The sequence below is a fragment of the Aulonocara sp. 'chitande type north' Nkhata Bay genome, linkage group LG23, assembly GCF_057382095.1.
Source record: "Aulonocara sp. 'chitande type north' Nkhata Bay isolate Kocher_YH1m ecotype deep benthic linkage group LG23, A_spYH_male_GT1.1, whole genome shotgun sequence".
Lineage (NCBI taxonomy): Eukaryota > Metazoa > Chordata > Actinopteri > Cichliformes > Cichlidae > Aulonocara > Aulonocara sp. 'chitande type north' Nkhata Bay.
This window is the reverse complement of record NC_141365.1, coordinates 4,926,457-4,947,380: the sequence shown is the minus strand read 5'-3', so window position 1 is coordinate 4,947,380 and position 20,924 is coordinate 4,926,457. Positions and strand designations below refer to the sequence as shown.

At 39.4% G+C, this 20,924-nt stretch overlaps 1 protein-coding gene across 1 annotated transcript; it reads right to left on the bottom strand.

Moving 5' to 3' along the window:
• Positions 1 to 9,894: 9,894 nt before the first annotated feature.
• On the bottom strand, positions 9,895 to 16,372 carry lpxn (leupaxin). Its single transcript, XM_086282594.1, has 9 exons — positions 16,303 to 16,372; positions 15,222 to 15,307; positions 14,989 to 15,056; positions 14,527 to 14,623; positions 13,963 to 14,205; positions 13,660 to 13,833; positions 13,034 to 13,115; positions 12,804 to 12,952; positions 9,895 to 11,237 (listed from the first exon to the last, which is right to left on the bottom strand). Exons 1-9 carry the CDS (start codon positions 16,334 to 16,336, stop codon positions 10,971 to 10,973), a joined length of 1,200 nt encoding a protein of 399 aa, XP_086138720.1. The 5' UTR covers positions 16,337 to 16,372; the 3' UTR covers positions 9,895 to 10,970.
• Between the last annotated feature and the right edge of the window lie 4,552 nt (positions 16,373 to 20,924).

Genomic DNA, 20,924 nt, shown 5'->3' with positions numbered 1-20,924 from the left:
TACACTGACTACAGAAAGCAAAGCCTGGCCTTATGCCTGAGTCAGCCTTTGGCAGGGAGTTTAGTTTGGTGGCAATGAAACGCTGTGTGTTTATCCTGTATTTATCCAAGGTTTATTTGGTCTCTTGCACATCTCTCTCTGTGGTCGTACTGTACGCCAGCTGCTGTGTTTGAGGGGGTAGTCTTAGTCATAGACTGTCTTGAGCTTTGTTTACCCACATCTGTGAAGCTAGGTGTCCAAAATACTACATAGTGTGTACCTGGGTGCTTTGGACAGACATGTGGTTTGAACATGTGTTTGAAAGTATAAAAACAATTCAGTGGCCGGATCTGCAGTTTGGGTTCCTTTGGGTCGGAGACAAAGAAACAGGCTCAGAACGATAACATCTTGACTCAGCTACGTTGAGAACTGTGTGATTCCAGAAAAAAGCTCTTTGATCCCTGTGACTGATAAAACTGGACTTCAGCTATGAGTTCAGAACCAGTGCAAGGTTGGGGGTAGGGAGGGGCTGAATGATGCGAAAGCGGTAACGCAATATGACATTTCATGCTTTCTTTCTATCATCTGTTCTTTTCGGCATCTTTTTTCCCACCCCGACATATCCTTTGGTTTCCAGCTCTGTATATTTTCAAAATCAGTGTGCGCTTCTGTAACACTTGGCCCATCAAATTCAACCCCCCCAAACTCAAGTTCATGTATCGGTGCAGATATACATACCCATTCATCTAAACATGAGACACTGAAAGAAGGAGGGTGCACCAGTGCACAAGGTGGAAGAAGAAAGGAAAAAGAAACACAAAAAGAAAAGGTGTTGATGGAAAGCAATTGAAGTGAAGAGTCACAGGAATGCTACAGAGGGAGATGATTAGGTCTGACTGATGGCTCTGTATTGATACAACACAGACATAATTTATTGCCTTAAAGGCCATATTTCAAATGCCTAAAATTAATGGCTTGTGGAACGAGAGCAGTGGAGGATGAGAAGTAGGAGGGCATTTTCAAGATCTGTCTCCATAATAACAACCTGGCTCAGATAAACACACAGACTCAGACATGCATAGACACTGATACAGGTACGCACACATAGATGCACACACACACAAACCCCAGACTTCTTTCTGGGCAATGTTCCTACTGCTACTCTTCACTCACACATAGAGCTGTTCTTGTGGTTGACAGGGAGCGGTGGAGCTGTCAACAGGCCCAGAGCCTGTTGAGAAGCAGACTGCGCTACTAAGCTACACACACACACATTCACCCACACAGCCGCCGATATAAACACAGATCCATACATGCACATGCTTTTGAAATATGTCAAACAGCATGGCTTCTATGACAAAATACACACAAACACACGCACTAGGTCAGAGGGAACATATTAAGCAGTACTGTGCGTATGACTAAACTGAACACACACAAAGAACCGAAACACATTAAACAGCATGACCCTTATGACTAAATACACAAACACACAGGCACGCAGGCACAGACAAATACACAAATAGTTCTCTCAGGAAAAATCCAGAGAGGTAATTTTCTGCTTCTTCAGCTGATCCTGAACATGTGTCACGGTTTATACTGTAATCTACAGTATGAGACTGAAAAAGGAAAACACACCAGCTTCGCCCCTGCTTTCATGTCTAGATTTATTTATGGTCTTGCCTGGAGCTCTGTTTGGGCTTCCAGAGGATGTGAGTCTGTTATGCTGTGATGTGTATAATAATATCATTAACCACTTACCTTGGTAGAAATGACGGTGGGCCTATAATTATTAAGCATTGTCTTAGATTTGGACTCTAAGCAAGCTTCATATTTTTTTGTAATATCACTGTATTGAGCAAAGACTATTTTTACTTCCTTAGTAGCAGTCTGAGCCAAGAATATGCCTTAAATGCAACACATCAATAACGTTGCGATGACAGCTTCCAGTCTCCACCTGGTCTCACAGAAGATGAATTATACTCTGAATCTGACTGAGCCCCAATGCTCAGGTCCCAGGGGGGGCAAAGTTTGAGCCTTAATGCCCCAACAGGGAAGTCAATAATACAGTAAGTGAAATACAAACTGTATCAGTCGACGTGTAAGCGTTTCCCAGCACTTTCTCTGTAAGTGAACACAATTCAGTGGATCTGTTGTTGCAGTATTTCATTCTACAGAAGTATTTAGTTTCAAAAATAGGACCAACTTTATAAATAATCTCTCTAGACAAGTGCAGATATGTATGGAGAAAAATGCGATATTCTGCTTTTTTAAGCCGAACGGGGTTGATCTCATATGTTAAATGTATCAGCTAACATTGTTGTGATTGGCCAGTGAGCCCAGACCTGGTACAATCAGGCCGATGTTTGGTTGGTATCGTGACAGTATTATCATCATCGACAGCTTAGCATATTAGCTAGTAACATTTACAAACAATTTGTAGCATAAAGTATCACAAGTTGATGGTGAAGACGATGTTTTGTAATGGTCATAACTAGATCATTCAAATTAAATTTGCTATGAAAAGTTAGGAGTAACTGTAATATGCAAGGCCTTTGTCTCTGCGACAGGCCCATTTTTGACCTGCACATGCCCCCAGAAAACCTCACCAGTTTAACAAAGTAAGTATTATTCATCCTTAGGGCACCGTTAATGTTGGTCCAAAAGGACACAGTAATTCGATCGGGTATTGAGCTGTTCAGTCTAGTCTGCTGCTATCTCTGGAGCAATAAAACAATAAAACATTCAATTTATAAGCATTTTCACACTCATTACCTTTGATATTTAACTTGATCCCTTTCTAGTAAAATTTGCTGGCCATTCATCTATAATATGTCTGCACTGTACATATACAGTACAGTGCAGACATAAGCTGTGTGATTCATGACAAAGGGAGACTGAAGTGATGAACCAGTGACTATGAAGATGCCTGACAATAGCAGCTGACTGCAGAGAGTTAAAAAACGTGCGTAACACTCTGGGGAGCTCTGAGCTGTGCAGTCGAAGCGAGACAGTCGGTTGATTTATGAGCCAGAGTTGAGCCTAGCATAGACTGCTGGGCTGAAGCACATCACCATGATTGAAAGTCACATCTAAACCAATGTGCTGCCCTCTCAGTCACCACACTGCACATGCCCAGAGATGGCTGAGTTCTGTTTTGATATCGGAGGCTCTTAAAATGAGGTTGACAGGGTAACATTTACAAAGTAATTCGAGCACACAGGAAACAGTGGTCCTCTGGTCTGGTGAAGAGGCTTTTGGATTCTGTTGCTCATAAGTCTCCCTTTCTTTTCCTTCTTTTTTATATTTTTATATTATTCCGTCGCTCCCTTATACTGTCATAGCCCACCAGTCACATGTTGGTAGTCATATTGAATTTGTTGCTCTGAACTCTTACAGCCAAATCAAATGATGCACAAAAATTGAGGTAATCTAGCTTCCTGTATTTATCTTTATTGCCTCTTGCATGACCTTCTAAAGACAGAAGCCTTGTCTGACTAGTAAACAGACAACAAGATCAATATGAGGTCACTGAGAAATCTTCTTTGTTTTTGGATATATTTCACGCATTTACTTAAAAAGTAACTTGAAATTGAAAACAGATGGTTTAATAAATTAGGTGGTGCACTGGTCAGCACATTCATCTTACAGCAGGTTCAAATCTGCTGGTTGGGGTCGTTCATGTTCTCAATGTGCAAGTCCATTTTCATGTTAGGTTAACTGATAATTGATCGTTCTGTGTTGGCCCCGCAATCGATTGCATCCTGTCCAGGGTGAAACCGGTCTCTCACCCACCGGAGGGACACGAAGGGACTCCATCCTCCTATTACACTAAATTGGATTAGCCAATCATTTCCATATTTCAGTTGCAAGCTGTGTTATCTAATGTAATTTTATCATGTTAAAAGGCTGGTTAATCTATAGAGAACCTCCCATTCAATTGTGTCTTGCTGAAAATTGCTGTGCTAATAAAAGAACAATTACATTTACCTAGTTGAGTCATCGATGGCGTCAAACATTTGGCTCAAAATGGTCAAAAATCAAAAGAACTTCTTGGTCAAAAATAGAGCTATTACATGGATGAAGTTGGTTCAAAAAAAGATGGAAAATGAATTTTGAATATTCCCATAGACTCCTGTATTACCTTCACAGAGCAGCCAAACTGGCTCTGACATGAAACAGAAAATAGAAACAGAAGTGGGAGGTCTCTGAAAGTGAAGGCAAGCAAAGCGTCATGAATTATTACCTGCTAAATGTCCCATTCACATTTCAGACCATTTTAAAAAATAAAGTAGAAAATAAAACCATTATTATATTAATGCTTATACTGGTTTTGCCACTAGAGCAAATAACTGCATCTTTGAAATCGTGTTTGACATGGTTTGTGGTTTGGTTTAACTTCATGCTGTAATGCCACATTGCAACCGCATGATCACACAAATGATCTTGCTACTCGCCCTCGTTTCCTGAGTAAGATTGTGGAACACTGTGTTTGAATGGTCCGACAGCAGTGTGTATGCAGCAGCATTCAGTGATAATATCGCAGAAGATAAATGAGGCATGGCTTGTTGCCATCCATTCCTCTTTGCAGAGAGAACAGGAAGATAACAATAACAGAATGATGCAGGTTTAAGTTATTCATTAACACTGCCAAGAACATTTTTCAACACCAGTGACCAAAATGAGCCTGGTGTTGTTTGTGGTTCGAACTGATGTTGTCGCCACAGTAAATTAACCACTTTTTTGACAAGACATGAACCTGATGCAAGATGAGTCATTGCTGGGTAAACAGTGCAGTCATAACTGTAACGATAACAGGAGGATAATTAAAGAAAAGTATGCCAAGTTGGTCTACTGCTACTTCTGCTGTGCACATTTTGTTACAGCTAAACTATGAACGCTAATTACAAATTTTGACTCGAATAATTGTTGTTTTTCCTAGATTTCTCTCAGTTTCATATCGTAGCACAGAAAACCTTTACTTTTGTCCTTGCGCTTGCCTTTCACATCCTCTATGTGTTACAACTTGTAACATCAAACATTACACATAAAAGCCTTTCTGCGGCACTGGAAAGAGAAATGTGTTTCTCATTTCATGCTATTATCATATCACTGGACATGTCCACATGCAACTTTGTTCTGAAAACCGTGGATTCGGAGAGTAAATGAGCCACAGAGTCAGTAATTTGAGCTCTAATCCCACTGTAAGCCCTGATGGAGACTCAACTGTTTAGTGGAAATATTTACAAAGCCAGACATCATTCGGGGAAGGAAAGTGAACAAGATGTTGATAAAAATGACTGAATAATCCGTGTGTTCCTGTTTGTCTTGGCTTTGTTGGTTGCTATGTGATTATGAAGTATGCAAAAGAAAAAAAAAGTCTGAGAGGGAGAGAGAGAGTAAGTATCTGATAAAGGAAAGAAAGAAACTTTTTTTCAATAAAAAGGAAACATTAGTGCATCTTCTCATATACTGTGATGTCAAACATAACATACTACAGTTAAAAGGGGTAAACAACATTTTTCCCCCTAACAATATAACTTACTTTCAAACAAAAACAGAAAAAACACAAAAACATACACTTACACCTAATGAAGAGTGTTTTTCTTTTCAAAAAGAATTTGAATCACTTGTGCATTTCTTTAGTTTCAGTGATTTCAGCATTTTGTTTAAACAATGAACACATTTAAAAAGAACGGCTCTTTGAAAATTAAATATTCCATTTTTAAAACGTGCAGAATACCCTCAGAGAGAAGAAATCTTTATTGGTGAAAGCAATGCAGTGGTTTAGAATTACTGTGCACTAAATCATTTTTATGCTAAGGAGTAACCCCAGCTCCATCAACACATAGCTGTTGGTTAAGCCTGGGTTCAGATGAGGGCTTATGATTGCGTCTTAATGGGTTTAGTGGGAACAAGGTGTCACAGAAAGCATTGGGGGATTAGCAGTTACAAAAATGTCTCCACCAGCCCAAAGTTTTTGAGTGAGCTGCTAATTTATCCGTCACCTGGGCAAACCGAAATCCTCTCAGTGCAAATTAAATTAACATGCAGTCAAACTTACCAGAGGTGCTGTAAAATAGACACCTGCTAATGATTTTGTGGTAAACTCCTATTGGTGTTTCCAGGGTTAAAATGGTATTTGCTCCCACAAAGTTTCAGATTGATTTTCAAAGCGGGCTAGTGTGAAGTTTGACTAGAAGCTGGCCTTTTGGGCTCTTACTACAGCGGCTGTGATTTATCAACAAGCCAACCCTGATCTTCCACTGGTGGGGCTTCCCAGCCCTAAACAAACGTTTCCAAGTTTGTCTAAACCCAGGAGACCATTCAACTCTTAGGCAACAGGGCTGCATTGCGGTTAACCATCACTCTTTAAAACAAATCTTATAATGATCCATGCTGTGGCTGCTACAAAGGCGGCAGATTTGGATCAGAGCCACTGTTATGCTCAATGTCTGACCTCTGGTTCAAGCCTTACCCTTGCAACTTAAAGAACCAAAGCTCCGGCCCTAACTATCAAGCATCTTTCATACAAACAACAGAGGGCACCTGTGGAGCTCCAACAGAGACTGAGATGTGTTACCTAATTTTTACCTTTGGACCATATTTGGAAAAACAGTGACATGTGAGACTAAACTAAATCACTGCAGGTTTACCACCATTCAAAGCATGTTCTAACAGTTACGAGAAGGCTTTAATTAAGTGATCCATCGATTGCAAGAGAGGTTTCCCTGAAAATATCACAGAGTGTAAAGTTCTGGCACACTGTGCAGTAAATCCACACATGGACACAATGAGCAAGCATAATGAAACCATCTATCTTCTTGATACTAAAGTCTAGCATACAGAAGGAACTGACTGTCTTATAAATCTTTTTCATAACCCCAGCCAGTTTGATCCATGGAGTTATTAGGATCCAGATAAAATGCACCATGCTGTCTTTCTCATTCTCTTTCTCCAAGCTCTTCCTTGTTGAGCATGGAGGTCCAGCTGAGACACTTGGCAGAAGATGTGAGGGAGATGAGACAAAGATGTGTAGCAAAGCAACAGGAGAAGAAGGTGAAGTTGTCTTGGGAACCACCCATTAAGTCCACCTCTGGAGCTGGCTCCATTTAATCCATAAAACTGGAGACCTAAAGTTATCTTGGTTAAGGATCTACAAGCACACAGGGAGGGCAGTGATGTTCGCACAGATACGCTTTGTGTCACCAAAAAAAAAGAAGGCTGTGCAGAGAGAGACTGAGAGACAGACACCAAACTAATAAAAGCCATTTATATATTTATGCATGTGCATGTGTTTTGCATCTGTGCGTGATGTTGTTGACCAAACCCAAAGAGTCCGCACATGTTTGAACTGATTTGGGAGCGTGCATAAGTTGTTTTTTAGTTTTTTTTAAATTATTCCTAATATGTGGCCAAAGCCTTTTCCACTCATGTGTTGTTTTTGTGCATGTCTGTGTATGTGATTATGTAAACCAAATCCAAGATGGCACGAACAGAAAATCCCCAAATAGTATTTACAAGTTTGTGAGGTTTGTGTGTGTGCATTTATACGTCTGCCGGTGTGTGAGGGAGTGTGAGATAGTGAGGGGAACTCAGTGTTCAGCCAAGGACAACAAGAAGTTCCCTTTGGACAGAGGAGGCAGTCATGAATCAGGTGCGATACCTGTGACCCTGTGTTAGCAGAAGGCCAAAACAAACACACCCAAAGTAGAGCCGCACTCCAGCTAAACTTCTCTCTGTGTGGAAGTAATTACCGAGGTGTTGAAGTTGTCACTTTTCCTCTGCTGTTGAAAATGGATTCATGTAAATCTCTTACACAGAAACCCTTTCATTTCATAGGGTAACAGGCGCTAATGTTTTTTGAGACGTGCATTATCCTCAGTATACGTAGATGGTTAATGACACGTCTTTATATCAGAATAACAGGAGGCTTTCCTGTTCTATAATGTATGAATGAGCATTTCTTGCATGATAAGAAAGAGACATGAAGCTCTCGTTTACTGAGAGAATATATTTTTGGAATGGCCAGCAATAGAGAGAAGTTTTGAAAAGTTGTGGCCTGACTGAATTTTGCCATCTCACCTGTGTATATCTCAAATTGTATATGTTCTAGAATGCTAGCAGTGTAAAACTGATGCTAATTATCTATTATCCCAACAAAGATGTAACAAATTCATTCAGTTTAAGTTTTGTTACTTTAAATTAGATGTCATTTGCTTTGTGTTATCTTCATTAACTAGATACCTAACACATCCAATCACTTGTTTACATTTATTAGAAATATGCTGTGCATTGACAGTACCGGTAATGATGTTGCAGTAACCTGAACCGTCTGCGTTTTACTGCTCGGACTGAAGCTGTAATTTCACCATGTCAGGACAAAGCTGCAACGGAGGTGTTTCAAGATGGTGTTTTTCATGGATGTGTCTAGAAGCAAATGTCTTGATTAATGTGCTGGTCTGAGCCAAAGTCCTGTTTGACAGTTATGAGTTCAAAGTTTCTCGGTTTACTAGGTATGGCAGGACAAGCCAAGTGTGACCTGCAGTGGGGCTGTATGGATCTGGACAAGACTCCCCTCCATCCCCATCAGGGGTGGCCAAGCGGACACAGTCATTTTACAGGAGAGGAGGCGAGTGTTGAGTTTCAGTGTCACACAAGGGAAACTCTTACAACTACACTCCTCAACCCCTGCCCTCCTCACCCTGTGTCCCTCAGCACCAGTATCCATTATGTCCCGATATACTCCCCACTCCTTTTCCGTCCCCCATTGAGCTCTAGCTGCCATCTCATGGCCCAGTGCGCTCCCAGACCGTCCGTACTCTGTTTCACTGCTGTAAATGTCACCTGCCTTACACTCTCTCTTCTTTTCACAGAGTGTGCTTTATTCAGCCACCATTTAAAAAAGACCCCTGCTTGCATTTCATGTTTTCTCTTTTTTTTAAAACGTGTCAAAGGGCACTTTTCCTCCCTATCCTCCATAAAATATTGTAGAAGGCATACGATAACGCCTATATATTTCTGTGAATGTCAGATTTTATTTAGTCACTGCTTTGAGACTGGATAGCTGTGAGTAATGCTCACGTGTTTTTTGCAAATCTTAATTTAAACTGTTAGTTTACATTTAGTTCTTTGAAGCCATTAGTGGAAATATAGCATTAAATTATGGGTTTTTTCCATTCATAACACAGTTTTGTGAGTGTTAGGTCCACAAATAATAGCAATCATTTGTAAAAGTGCTTCATCCAGAAAGAGATATGTGTAATACTATCATATGACAGGGTGAAATTTTACAGTTTACATGCCAAGGTCTTCAATCAGATCATATCCCAAGATGATGTTCTGTGCATGACTCATGCTGGAAACACAGCAGCAAATGTGTCAGGCATCTTCTTGCATTTCTAAAAATCATTAGAGTAAGTCCTTGGTAGCAATCTGGGCAGAGGAATGTTGGACTACTAAACACTTACAATTGTGGATTTTGACTGAACATAACACAGTCACAGTTCTTCCATGATGCAAGGTCTATATTCTGTAGAGGCCATAAGGGACCTGGTCTGAAAGTGATGACAGCATGATTAATGCACACCTCCATTCCCGCTCACACACTGACATCACATGCAAGCACAAGTGGCTTGCTTAAGCAAAACTTAAGAAAGCTTAGAAAAGTAGCCAGTGTTCATCTGAAGATCACTGATAAGATAAGACACAGTTTGGCACTGACAATAACACTGAACTCATTATTTTAGGGTTAATAACAGTGAAAACATTTTGGCAAGTTTGGTAATACATCATACTAGAAGAAACTAGCCTTCAATTTATTTAGCTAACTGATTCGTCAGTCAAAAATTCAGCAAAATTTTGATATCAGATAAAAGCAATTTGGCTAAAAAATAATCAGACAAAGAAGAAGTGAATATATTTAAATACATAAGTTGTGATAGAGAATTCAAAAGCTTAGTCCAAACTTTCTCATGATGTGATTCTGCAGAACTGATTACAATATTCACACGAAAGAAATCTGTCTTCTATTAGAACAACAGTACATCCCAACTGGGCTGCAAATGCTTCGCTGTCACGTATCATCCGCACCATCTGCCAATAACAAAATGAGCTCAAATACATCGACAGCCTAAAAAGCATTAAAACACTTTGTGGTTTTGTCATCCCTCAGCAGTCAAAATGAGTTTCTAAAGAGATGCAGTGATGTGAAGGAGCTCTTTCTCAAACCACCTTTGTTAACCTCACCACCTCTATTAATCTTCCGTGCACAGCTATAAAAGAGCCTGTGTGGAAAATGAAGAGGTTGTCTGAATTCAGTGCACGCCAGAGGCCAAGTGGTCAGTCAGGGTAAGGGGAAACTCGGGCTGGCATGCCGATTCAGTGCCAGTTACTGCCAATACAAGCTATCAGGCCACATAGACAAACACCTTGACAAATGGTTCCATACTGCGAGAGAGCATATCTGGACTGCCAAGTCTTACGGCAAACTAAGGGTAGCTTAATGGAAAGCGTGGACTAAAACAGCACACATGTGTTATTCTTACTCCACCTATAAATTTTGTCATCATGATGTATGAAATCCCATAAATTTTACATCAAGCAATACACCTTTTAGAACCATTCAGTCCTCACATTTATTGTTATAATGGGGAAAATTTGTATTTTTCATAACCATCTAATTAATTATGTAACAATGTTAGCATGTTCCCTTCATTTAATCCATGATCAATGTATGTTTTTCTTACGGTTACATGCTATTTATCATGTAATTCACCGTAATGGTTTTTAAATATGATCTACTGAGAATTTGTATATACAAATAGAACAATGAATTGTAATGTAGAGACTGTACAATTGCTTCATTTTATTTTGTCATTCATACACAGACGAGACAGTCTAAACTCAACAAAGATAGTAATGTAGCATTTGAATGTTTTGTTGTTTTTGTTGTTGTTTTGTATTATTTACATCTTACTCATGTGCAAATCTCAGACAAAGAGTTTGTCAAAGCAAGCTGAGCAGTATGGTTTCCCTTTCTGCTCCTTGAAGATGCCCTGGCTGAGCTGCCGCAGACAAAAGGCACACACAAAGTGCTCGGGGTGAAACTTGCGATCCATCGCAGAGATGCAGCGGCCGATGATGGGCTTTCCGCAGCCACCGCACACAGTGCCTTGCCTGGAGTGAAAGTGAAGCGAGCAGAGGGGACGACCATTGAGCTCCATGAAAATTCCATCAGTGAAGGGCTTCAGGCAGTCCTGCGTAGAGGAAGAGGGGCAGTAGGGAGGATAGAACGTTATGTAAAATTAGGCATGGTGTTATGGAGGAAGAAGTTTAAACTTCCAACAGTTAAACTTTCTTGATTTTTCTATAACAGTTTCAATTAGACACAGTGATGCCAAACCCAACCCACACGTCATACCCAACACTGCTTAACATACAGCAGAGTGATAACTTTTAGAGAGAAAGTAAAAGACTTTAAATCCATCATTCATTTTAAATGTCTACGATGTGAAGGGAAACCAAGCGCCTGGAAAATGGTTGACTGTTACAGCCAGATAATGAAGTGACGGCGCCACAAAATCACATGGCATGGACCTTTAATATGAAAACTAAAGGAGTGTTACAACTGTGTTTCTTTTAACAATCTGTTAATAACCGCTAAAGCATAATTGGAACCTACATGTACAGCACTGAATTTGATTATGGTCGTTTCTCTTGGCCGACACTTTGACTTGTCATACTGTAGCAGTAAAAGCACAGGTGTAACTCTTAACATCACCAGTGGCACTGTTCCATTTATTATGCACCAGCATGAGCAGCTCCAAAGCCTTGGAACACCTGAGTTATCTGTGTCCATCAAAGGGCTGGTTTGCTCAGTGTTGGTGACAAAACAGACTAAAACAATAGATGTTGCGTCACAGTTTTAGCCTGATTTCATACAGATTACAGTCAAAATAAAGCAATTAATGACTAGCAAATGTGTGATGAGAATAACACTGTGACAGCCGTGTTAATGACTGCTCTTTCAGGGGAATTTCATCTGGGGCTTACAGGACGCAAATGACTCATGGTATGGAAACGTTTCTACTGTTGCTGTGAAACAGAAAAAGTGGCGGGGAAGTTCAAGGGTCCTAAATTGTATGACCTGTTTTATTTATTTTTATCAGTAGGCTGATTAAAAAGTCTCCACCTTTGAGTGTCCACGTCATCCTTTTTTATGGAGTGTCTGACCTTCAGCCTGCTGGAATTAGTTTTAGGTTATTAGGTAGCAGGTACAACTGACCTTATTGATAATGACTGGTTTGTATAAAATAAGTAGTTGTAGTTGGTGTTTGTGATTAATGATTAACTAAGATATGTTAATTATAATTTTAAGTGATAGGTATTAAGAAATAAAATGCCCTTTATATGTTTTATGGTCAGGTTTATGGACCTCATATTTCAGTACCTGCCAGAAAAACAATGAATACATTCTTAATATTACAGTTGCTCCTGCTTGTCTCTTACTACTGATGGCATTTTATGTTTTACACTTGCACATGTTAAGTAAAGCAGAGCTGCACATTGAACCATTTTTGACCAGATGCTACATACAGAAATAGATTTGAAGAGAATGTAAAAGATACCCACACTGAGGAATACACTTCCTTGATTTATCTGCATCATTTCTAACAGCAGAGTATTCATCAGGCATATGGTTTTCATCAGCGTTGAGGTCAAAATGTTGCAAATAAAGCTAACGTGCGGGTATCTTTTCTCATTTATTCTCAGGCTCGTATGCAAGCCAGAGCTGTGTGTGTGGTCTGAGGTAAGAGGCTCACTGCGCAGACGAAGCACTCTGGATGCCAGGTGCCATTGGCTGCAGTCAGGTAATTCTCCCGCACCGACTCCCCACAGCCTGAGCACTTTGGAGCAAAGAGGTAGTAGAAGTCCTTACAACAATATGGCTTCCCATCCTTCTCTAGGAAACCTAGGATAGGCATAAGATGCAGTGAGTTATTTGCTAAAGTTGTGGTTTCAATTGGAGAGAAATAATCCACAAATCTCTCACCTTCCGTTCCAAACAAGCCTCCGCAGTGTGCGCAGAAGAAGTGCTCTGGGTGCCAGGTCTGGTCCAGAGCTGTCACGATGTTCTAAAGCAGCCCAAAATATATCATAAATTTACTTCCTTTGAGGATTAGTAAGGTTTGTCTCATCTCACATGTTCAAATGTCAGGGAACACAAAAATGTGAATTGTGAAACACACAAAGTGGAACATAGAAGAAGCTGCATTAGTTTCTGATTAATGACTTTGGTCTGCAGCAGAATCCCAGTATGGTTTTGTGTTTTCTCTATTAGAATGACATGTGGGATATGTTGAGAAAAATTGATTACATACTACTGTATGTCATCATCCAATCTTCAAAAGATTATTGTGTAAATAAATTGATGTACTATATGACAGAACAAATTATAGCTTAAATCAAACAACAGCGCAGCTGAATTTGAGTGACATTTAGATACCAGAGAGTTCCAGATTGGTATTTTGGTCATTTTCTATGTGCATTTTCCACCAAAGTGAATTCATTAAAACATGAAATTTCATCCTTTAGTGGAGATCATATTAACACCTATTTTTATTTTAATCTTACTTTCTATGCAGAGGCAGGGTTATATATGAATACAGTTGTCCTCACCTGCATAATAGGCCCCTTGCAATAGGCACAGCGTGGTGAGAAGAGCTGATGGTAGTCTTTGTCACAGTACGGCCGTCCGTCTCTCTCAAAGAAGCCTGTGGTGCTCAGCTCCATCTTACACACCGTACACACAAAGTGTTCGGGGTGCCACACTTCACCCAGTGCTGTGATCATCTGGAGAAAGGAAATGTCAGTGAAAGAGGGAACAAGAGGTTTTGATCTCTTTCATCTTGTTTGAATTTCCACAATTTGGTACCAGTGTGACAAATTCTCTTCTTTGTGTCCTGTAGGTCCAGATTGTACCTTTCCTACAATGCATTTGTTGCAGGAAGCACAGTGGCCCTTGGCTGTGGTCCGTACACCGATCTTCTCCAAGTCAGTGCTCAACCCTCCCAGCAGGTCATCTATCATATCCGTTTTCTTTCTTTGCGTTGTGGCTTTTCCATCTGAAGCCGCTGGAGTGTTGCTGCTGCTGCTCGCCTGTTTTCCACCTTCTGTTTGCTTTTTTTGTGTAAGTGATGGTGGGTCAGTTGGAGGTTCTAGATCCTAAATTATGGTACAAAATGTAGGAATAACAGTTTTATGTACATATTTCCTCAAAATATATTAGCTGTCTATTATATTTATTTTATATTTAATCAGAGTATTTTTAATGTTTAAGAACAAAATGCTTATTGGTCCAAGAGCTTGAGTCTGATATAAGTACAATGCTGCCCTCTGTTGTTAACCATGTCATTTTACTAATGTTTGAAAATAGATAGACATAGTTTTTCAGGCTTCACACTTAAATAAATAAGCTCAAAGGGGCAACACAGATTACTTTCAATATTTATAAAATATGTATTTCCGCACTGGGGTAGTACTAACCCCTTCAGCTAGACCCATCAGGTCTTGCAAGATTGAGTCCAGCTCCTGAGTCGGTGAGTCAGGTTCCACAAAAGCTGGCACAGGAGTTGGAACATCACTAAATCCCAGAGAGGAAAAACACGAATGTTTTAAAATGCAAAACTGACATCCTGTAACATCATTAATAATTGAAATGGTTGCATTTCTGAACCATAGCAAAAATATAACTGGAAATTCTTAACCTTTTAGACCTTAAGAAAATAAAGCACATCTACATAAAGGCCAGAATATGCTGAAGAACAATGCTTTCATTTTCATTGTATTTGCTCTCCTCTTTTTGGGTGTGGTCTGAATGAAAGAAAAACCTTAGCATTAAAATGTTAAAAAGAAATACATAAATTAATTAAAATGTATTATTTAAATTATTAAGCTAATGATCTTCATGCAGCACCACTATGAATCGGGTTCAACTTTGAACTTCACCTGTACACATTTGAGGAGTTTGAGACTTTTCCATTTTTGGTAGTTCCAACACAAACTTCACTTGGCACCTGCGAACACAACCAACATATACTGAAGTTTCTGTACTTAAAGAAATTAAATTACATGTTAGGTTTTAAGTTGTTTTCTTTAGAATTCCAGGTTCATCTACAAATGAAATGGGGGATAAAGCAGAAACAGGATAAGCTCATGATTAATGAGTTTTGTCTTTTTACTTCTCTTTTTGTTGCATCATTGCTCTTTTTCTCAGGGACGCTGTCTGAACCCGCTGGATTCAGGGCCAGCTCCTCTAACAGCAAATCTGCGGCAGGAAACACACACAATAAATCTTTAAACCTCAGAAAAAATACTCATGCAACCAAATATTCATATTACATAACGTTTGTACGGCACACATTGCTCTTTCACACTTATTGTCCTTTGTGGGTGTTAACTGTTAGACTGTATGCATATAATTTATGTATAGTGAAATATTTTCTATGAAGTAAGTTACAGTGGATTTCAATACACAGATCAAGATGCTAGCAGACTAAGGTTGCTCATGCAACTTGCGTTCCTCAGGAAGTGAGGGCATACCACATTGCAGAAGTGAAACTTGTGATAATGTTGCAAGAATCTGGTGACATTTGTTACAACAAATACAACACTCCTTCACACAGGGCAAACCACACATCTAGGGAAATGGGAAGCTTTGTATGAGTAAGTATTTTACATAGAAGTAGCAGAAGTAGCAAAAAAGACAAAGGTTCATTTTAAAAAGTTAAAGACATGACTTTAACTTTCAATGTCAGTAAGTCAGTAAAGATCATCATCTTCAAACATCATCGCACCTCAGAAAAATATTTTTTGACATTGTGAAATTAAAAGAATTTTTCTTTTTTGTCTTACCTTTTGACCGTCACCCTTATTTCATTTCCAGTATGCGAATTAAACGACTTCGTTAAGACTTGTAAAATTCTACTGTATTCTAAATGTTACATTGTATTTGATTTGTAGTGAATCGCTACATGTAGAGCCCTAGAATCAGAGGTAAAACACAAGAACAGTGGTATAAAAATTCCTTCTAATGAGCTGGATCATTGAGTACATTACATATTGTACTTAGAGTCTGCTGTATAAATCAGTCTGAGAACACACAAGACTGTGGTAATACTCCATAAGCACTGGCTGTGCTTGATGTCATGGTGTCAACACACCAACTCCTGATTTTGCTAACAGTTTCGACCTCAGTTTAAATTGTACCATCGATTAGTTTGAGGACATTCATGAAGGTAAAACATGACAGAAAGTTCTTACCGAGCTCATCCATTTTGGTTCCTTCTGACAGCATAAAACTTGAATGTGAGTGGGTGGCTTTTTTTTCTTTTCTTTGTGTGTGTGTGTGTGTGTGTGTGTGTGTGTGTGTGTGTGTGTGTGTGTGTGTGTGTGTGTGTGTGTGTGTGCTGGTTAGTTGCTAAGGCAACTGAACTCATTTCTGATCTGATCAAAACCGTCGCTTCCTGTGAGGAAGGTGTGTTTTTGGTTGCTGCTGTGTGAAGAATTGTCAGTAGCTAGGAGGAGGTTTGACTATTTCCTGAAGATGAAAACAGTGAGAGTTTTAAAGCAGTGCAAGTGTGATACCAACAGAGTTGTGCTTTTGTTAAATATTTATTGCATATTTCTTCAAACAAAGTGTGTGTTATGTTGTAACACTACCTCCACTGCAAGTGGTAGAAAAAATCAGCTTCTCTTAATTACTGATTAACATGGCGCTGATAAAACTCAACATCCTCGTGTTACTAACACAGAGTCAGACTGACATTTTGGTTCACAGATACAGAAAATAGGACAGAAAAGATCATTTTGAAGCTGTGTCATGACAGTGTTTGCCCAGCAGAGTTTGCTCTGACTCCACTGTTCACAGTTCTCTCAGCAGTGCAAGCATCACATGTAGCAGGGGAGAGTCAAGTGAGGTCTTCACCTTAAGTTAACCTCACTTTAAACTTGTGAAACACATTGCTGGAAAGTTCCTAAATAAACTTTTTAATGTAACTTTGCACTCTGTATTTATACTCATAAAGAATATGTGTGATTTTTAAAATGCGCAAAAGAAGGAACATTTTTTTTAAAAAGAGATCTATTTTCTGTCGCCTACATTGTAGAGGGCGATTTTGCCTCTAAACAGAAGATGAGTATAGCCCAGGGTTAAAGCGGGATTCAGCACGTGGTGGAACCCTAAAATCAGTTATAGTGGCTCAGCGTGGGGAAAAGAATCGCAATTTCTATTCTGAGCTCTTGTAGATCTTCTTTTGTGTACAGGCTGTGATCAGATGATCTGGGCTGCTGCTGCTCTGAGGTTTACTGCACTTTGTGGATTAACACAACTGAATTTAACAAGATGTGAGCAGGTGTTTCATGAGTTGTCCTGTTCCATCCTCTACACTGACACAGTTTATGCTGTCGTTATACTAAACAGTATGAAGGTGGAATTCAGTGAATGAATCCAAGTATAATCAGCTTACCTTCAAATTCATCTTTGCAATACTTAATGTAACCTAACTCTGAAGACCACAGCCACTTTGCACCAATCTAACACAACGCTTTATTTAAATTCCATCACATTACTGCAAGCGAACCAGCTTATCCTGCACTAAACTCCATATTTTCATGCAACCTTTAAATAACACGGTTAGTCTGTGTCAGGTTTTTTTCCCAGCACATTTTACAACATGAAAAAAATAACATAATATGTACAAACCTGATATTCAAATTTCCAGTTTATCAAACACCACCGAGCAGAGGTTAAATATAACCTCTCTTCTTCCTCTCCTGCCCTGTCTTTATCGCTCTCCATCTCTGAGTAAAATTAACATCTTCACAGCAGCTCTACCTTTCTTTAGCTAGCAGACACACAGTGTGACAAACTGCACACACAAACAGTTTGTGTGTTTACTGACATTTCTTGAGGTGACAAAAACGTTGCATTTGAAATTACCTGCTACTTAAAAAAATATCACTCCTTTTATGCTTCTCTTGGTCCTCTTCTGTAGTGCTAACTAGATGCTGAAGTACAGCAACTGCAACTTACGGACATGTGCACCCATTCCTGTGTTGTGCCGAAAAGTGGTTATCTGCCAAAAATTGATTTCCAATGTTTCAATGTGGTATTTTTTTATGTGTCATGTCTTTATAAGTAAATATTGGTCAATAGACTTTAGTGAACAGGATTTACAAAGGATCTACAAAGGGGTTATTTATAGAATTAAAAAAATACATGTTTTTCAAGTATCTTTATGACTCTGGGTTACTGTATCTACATTGTAACCAATCCAGTCCATTTTGGAAGTATCTTTATAGAATTATTGTTATATTTGTTGCAATTCCTGCTGTCTTCTTGGCCAGATTACTCCTAAAAAGGCATTTGTTAATGTGAATTAGACTTTTTAACTGGATAAATAAAGGATATATAAAAGTCACTTTGCCAAAAATTGATTGCGGCTTCTACGTTGAGATAGGAATGTTGTTTGTGGCTCAAGATGACTTGATATCGTTCATGAGGGATACATTTGACATATGTTTTAGATATTATAAGCCAACAAGTTATTTATGGCAATTTAAATACAGGCAATCACTTTTTTAGCAAATACCGGAAATCAGTTTTTGGCAGGCAATCACCTTTTGGCATTTTAACCCCTGATTATGGTCTCTTTCGTCTCTTTTTATGTGACATATCGTTGTGAATAATACACGAGTAAGATTGCCTTTCATGTGTTGCTGTTGAGGCTCAAATTTTGAAAGTTTGATGTTTGAAGATGCGCACTGACATGAAGAAAAAAAAAGAACTCCCCTCAAATGTCTTAAACCAAAAGTACCGAGTCTGTTTTGAAAGTGTAAGGAGTAGAAAGTACAGACATTTGGTTAAAAATATAGGTAATAAAAGTAAGAAGTTGTTAGAAAAAAAATAATACTTATGTAAAGTACATATATCTGCAAAGGCTACATACTTACAGTAACAAAATATTTGTACTTTGTTACTTCACACCTCCACTTTGACTTGTGCAATTTGCTGTCATGGTGAGGCTAGATCATATGCCAGCTGACATAGGATGAGAGACAGGATACAGCCTGGACAGGTCACCAGTCTGTCAGAGGGACAGACAACAGTTCACTCTCTCATATGCATACATGTTTTCGGATTGCTTAGGGGAGCCAGAGGACCCAGGGAGAACATTTGAAACCAACACTTTCTTGCTGTAAGGTGACATTGGTAACCACAACACAACCCTGCTGTCATGGCTACTGAACGGACCCACGCGCAGACAGTTCTTTCAAGGAAACAAAGGGGGATTTATTTACAATAGGGATCACCTTAGTGCAAAAAATATGTACAGTGAGTTGGGAGGGGGTCCAGGGCTCCAGGGAGAGAAGGGGGGGGGGGGGAATACACACACACGCTTCCTCTTCCACTCAGTCACCGCCACCGCTCCTCCGCACACACGCACTCCTCTTCAGCCGCACTCGCTCCAACACTCCACACACTGCCCCACTTGGACAGGTCCGGTGATTCGGTCCAGAATCTACAGACAGAAGGTCAAAGGTTAGTTCCACAACATAAAACACGTGTAAGCGATTCTTCTTTGAATATGCCGCGAGCACGAACTCAGGTGGTTCGACGTTCCAGCGGTGAGCTGCTCTGTGCCACTGCCTTAAATAGCAGCTGGGGAAATCAGCCAGATCAGCCGCAGGTGGACACCATCCACAGGGGTGCGTGGGCCAAGAGTGAGAGCCCGTAATGAGCTCCACCCAGGCAGAGAGGAGGAGGAGAGACAAAAAACTAAAACTAACAACAACAAAACCTGTAGCCAGCGTGGGCCAACCAGAGAGACACGGGGACCGTGACACCTGCAGCCTTTAGTATTAATTCCAAAAATCCAGTAGTGGTGGTGGTGGTAAAGATGGAAGCAGTTTTAATTAACAAGCAATGTAAAGCATATCAGAAATATATATATTTTTAAGAACCCCACTAACATAGAAATAAAGTTTGGGATGCAAATTTTTATATTTACCATCCCATGATGGCTTTACGTGAACTGGTAGTGTTTATATGGTTTATTTTATTTAACCTTGCTGTGTTTGGGAGTCTTGTATATTATGCATATAATAATAATAATAATAATAATAATAATAATAATAATGGATTGCATTTATATAGCGCTTTTCGAAACCCTCAAAGCGCTTTTACAATTCCACTATTCATTCACTCTTACATTCACACACTGGTGGAGGCAGCTACAGTTGTAGCCACAGCTGCCGGAATGAAACCGGAATGAACTATGAAACTATGCTTTGACAGCTTTTTAGTCAAAGTAAACTTTATTGTCATCTCCGCTATGTCCAGTGACGAAGCTCCGGTTACATCAGTGCAAAAAACCTAACAAATATATATATAACTAAGGAATAAGAAAATAAATATACACTTAAGACTTAAGGTGATTTTAACTTTTATACCTATGTGTTACCCTAACATTATGGACAGCACACCCGCTTTTGCTGAGAATGAAACAGTGTGCTTTTCAGAGTTTGTATAACAGGTAAAGGAAAGAAAGACACACATGGACTGCTCTCTCTAAAAAGGACATAAAGTATGATTTAAGTAACTCAAATGAATAGTGACAGTTTCTATTTTCACTTCACTCACCATATGGCGCTCAACTCTCCGCTGATTACTTGCGTTATCTCGCACCACTTTAGTCGCAACCATTAGCTTACGGGGAGGGGTGTTCGTTCTTTTGTATCAATGTATCAACAACAAATAAACCTATTAACGAATTATTTTATGATGAAGGGATTTGAAACCTGTATCTTTTGAAAATAAAGTTGAAAAACATTAAGTTATTCAACCAAGTGAGTAATTACAAGTAAGTACCAACCCCTCCTCT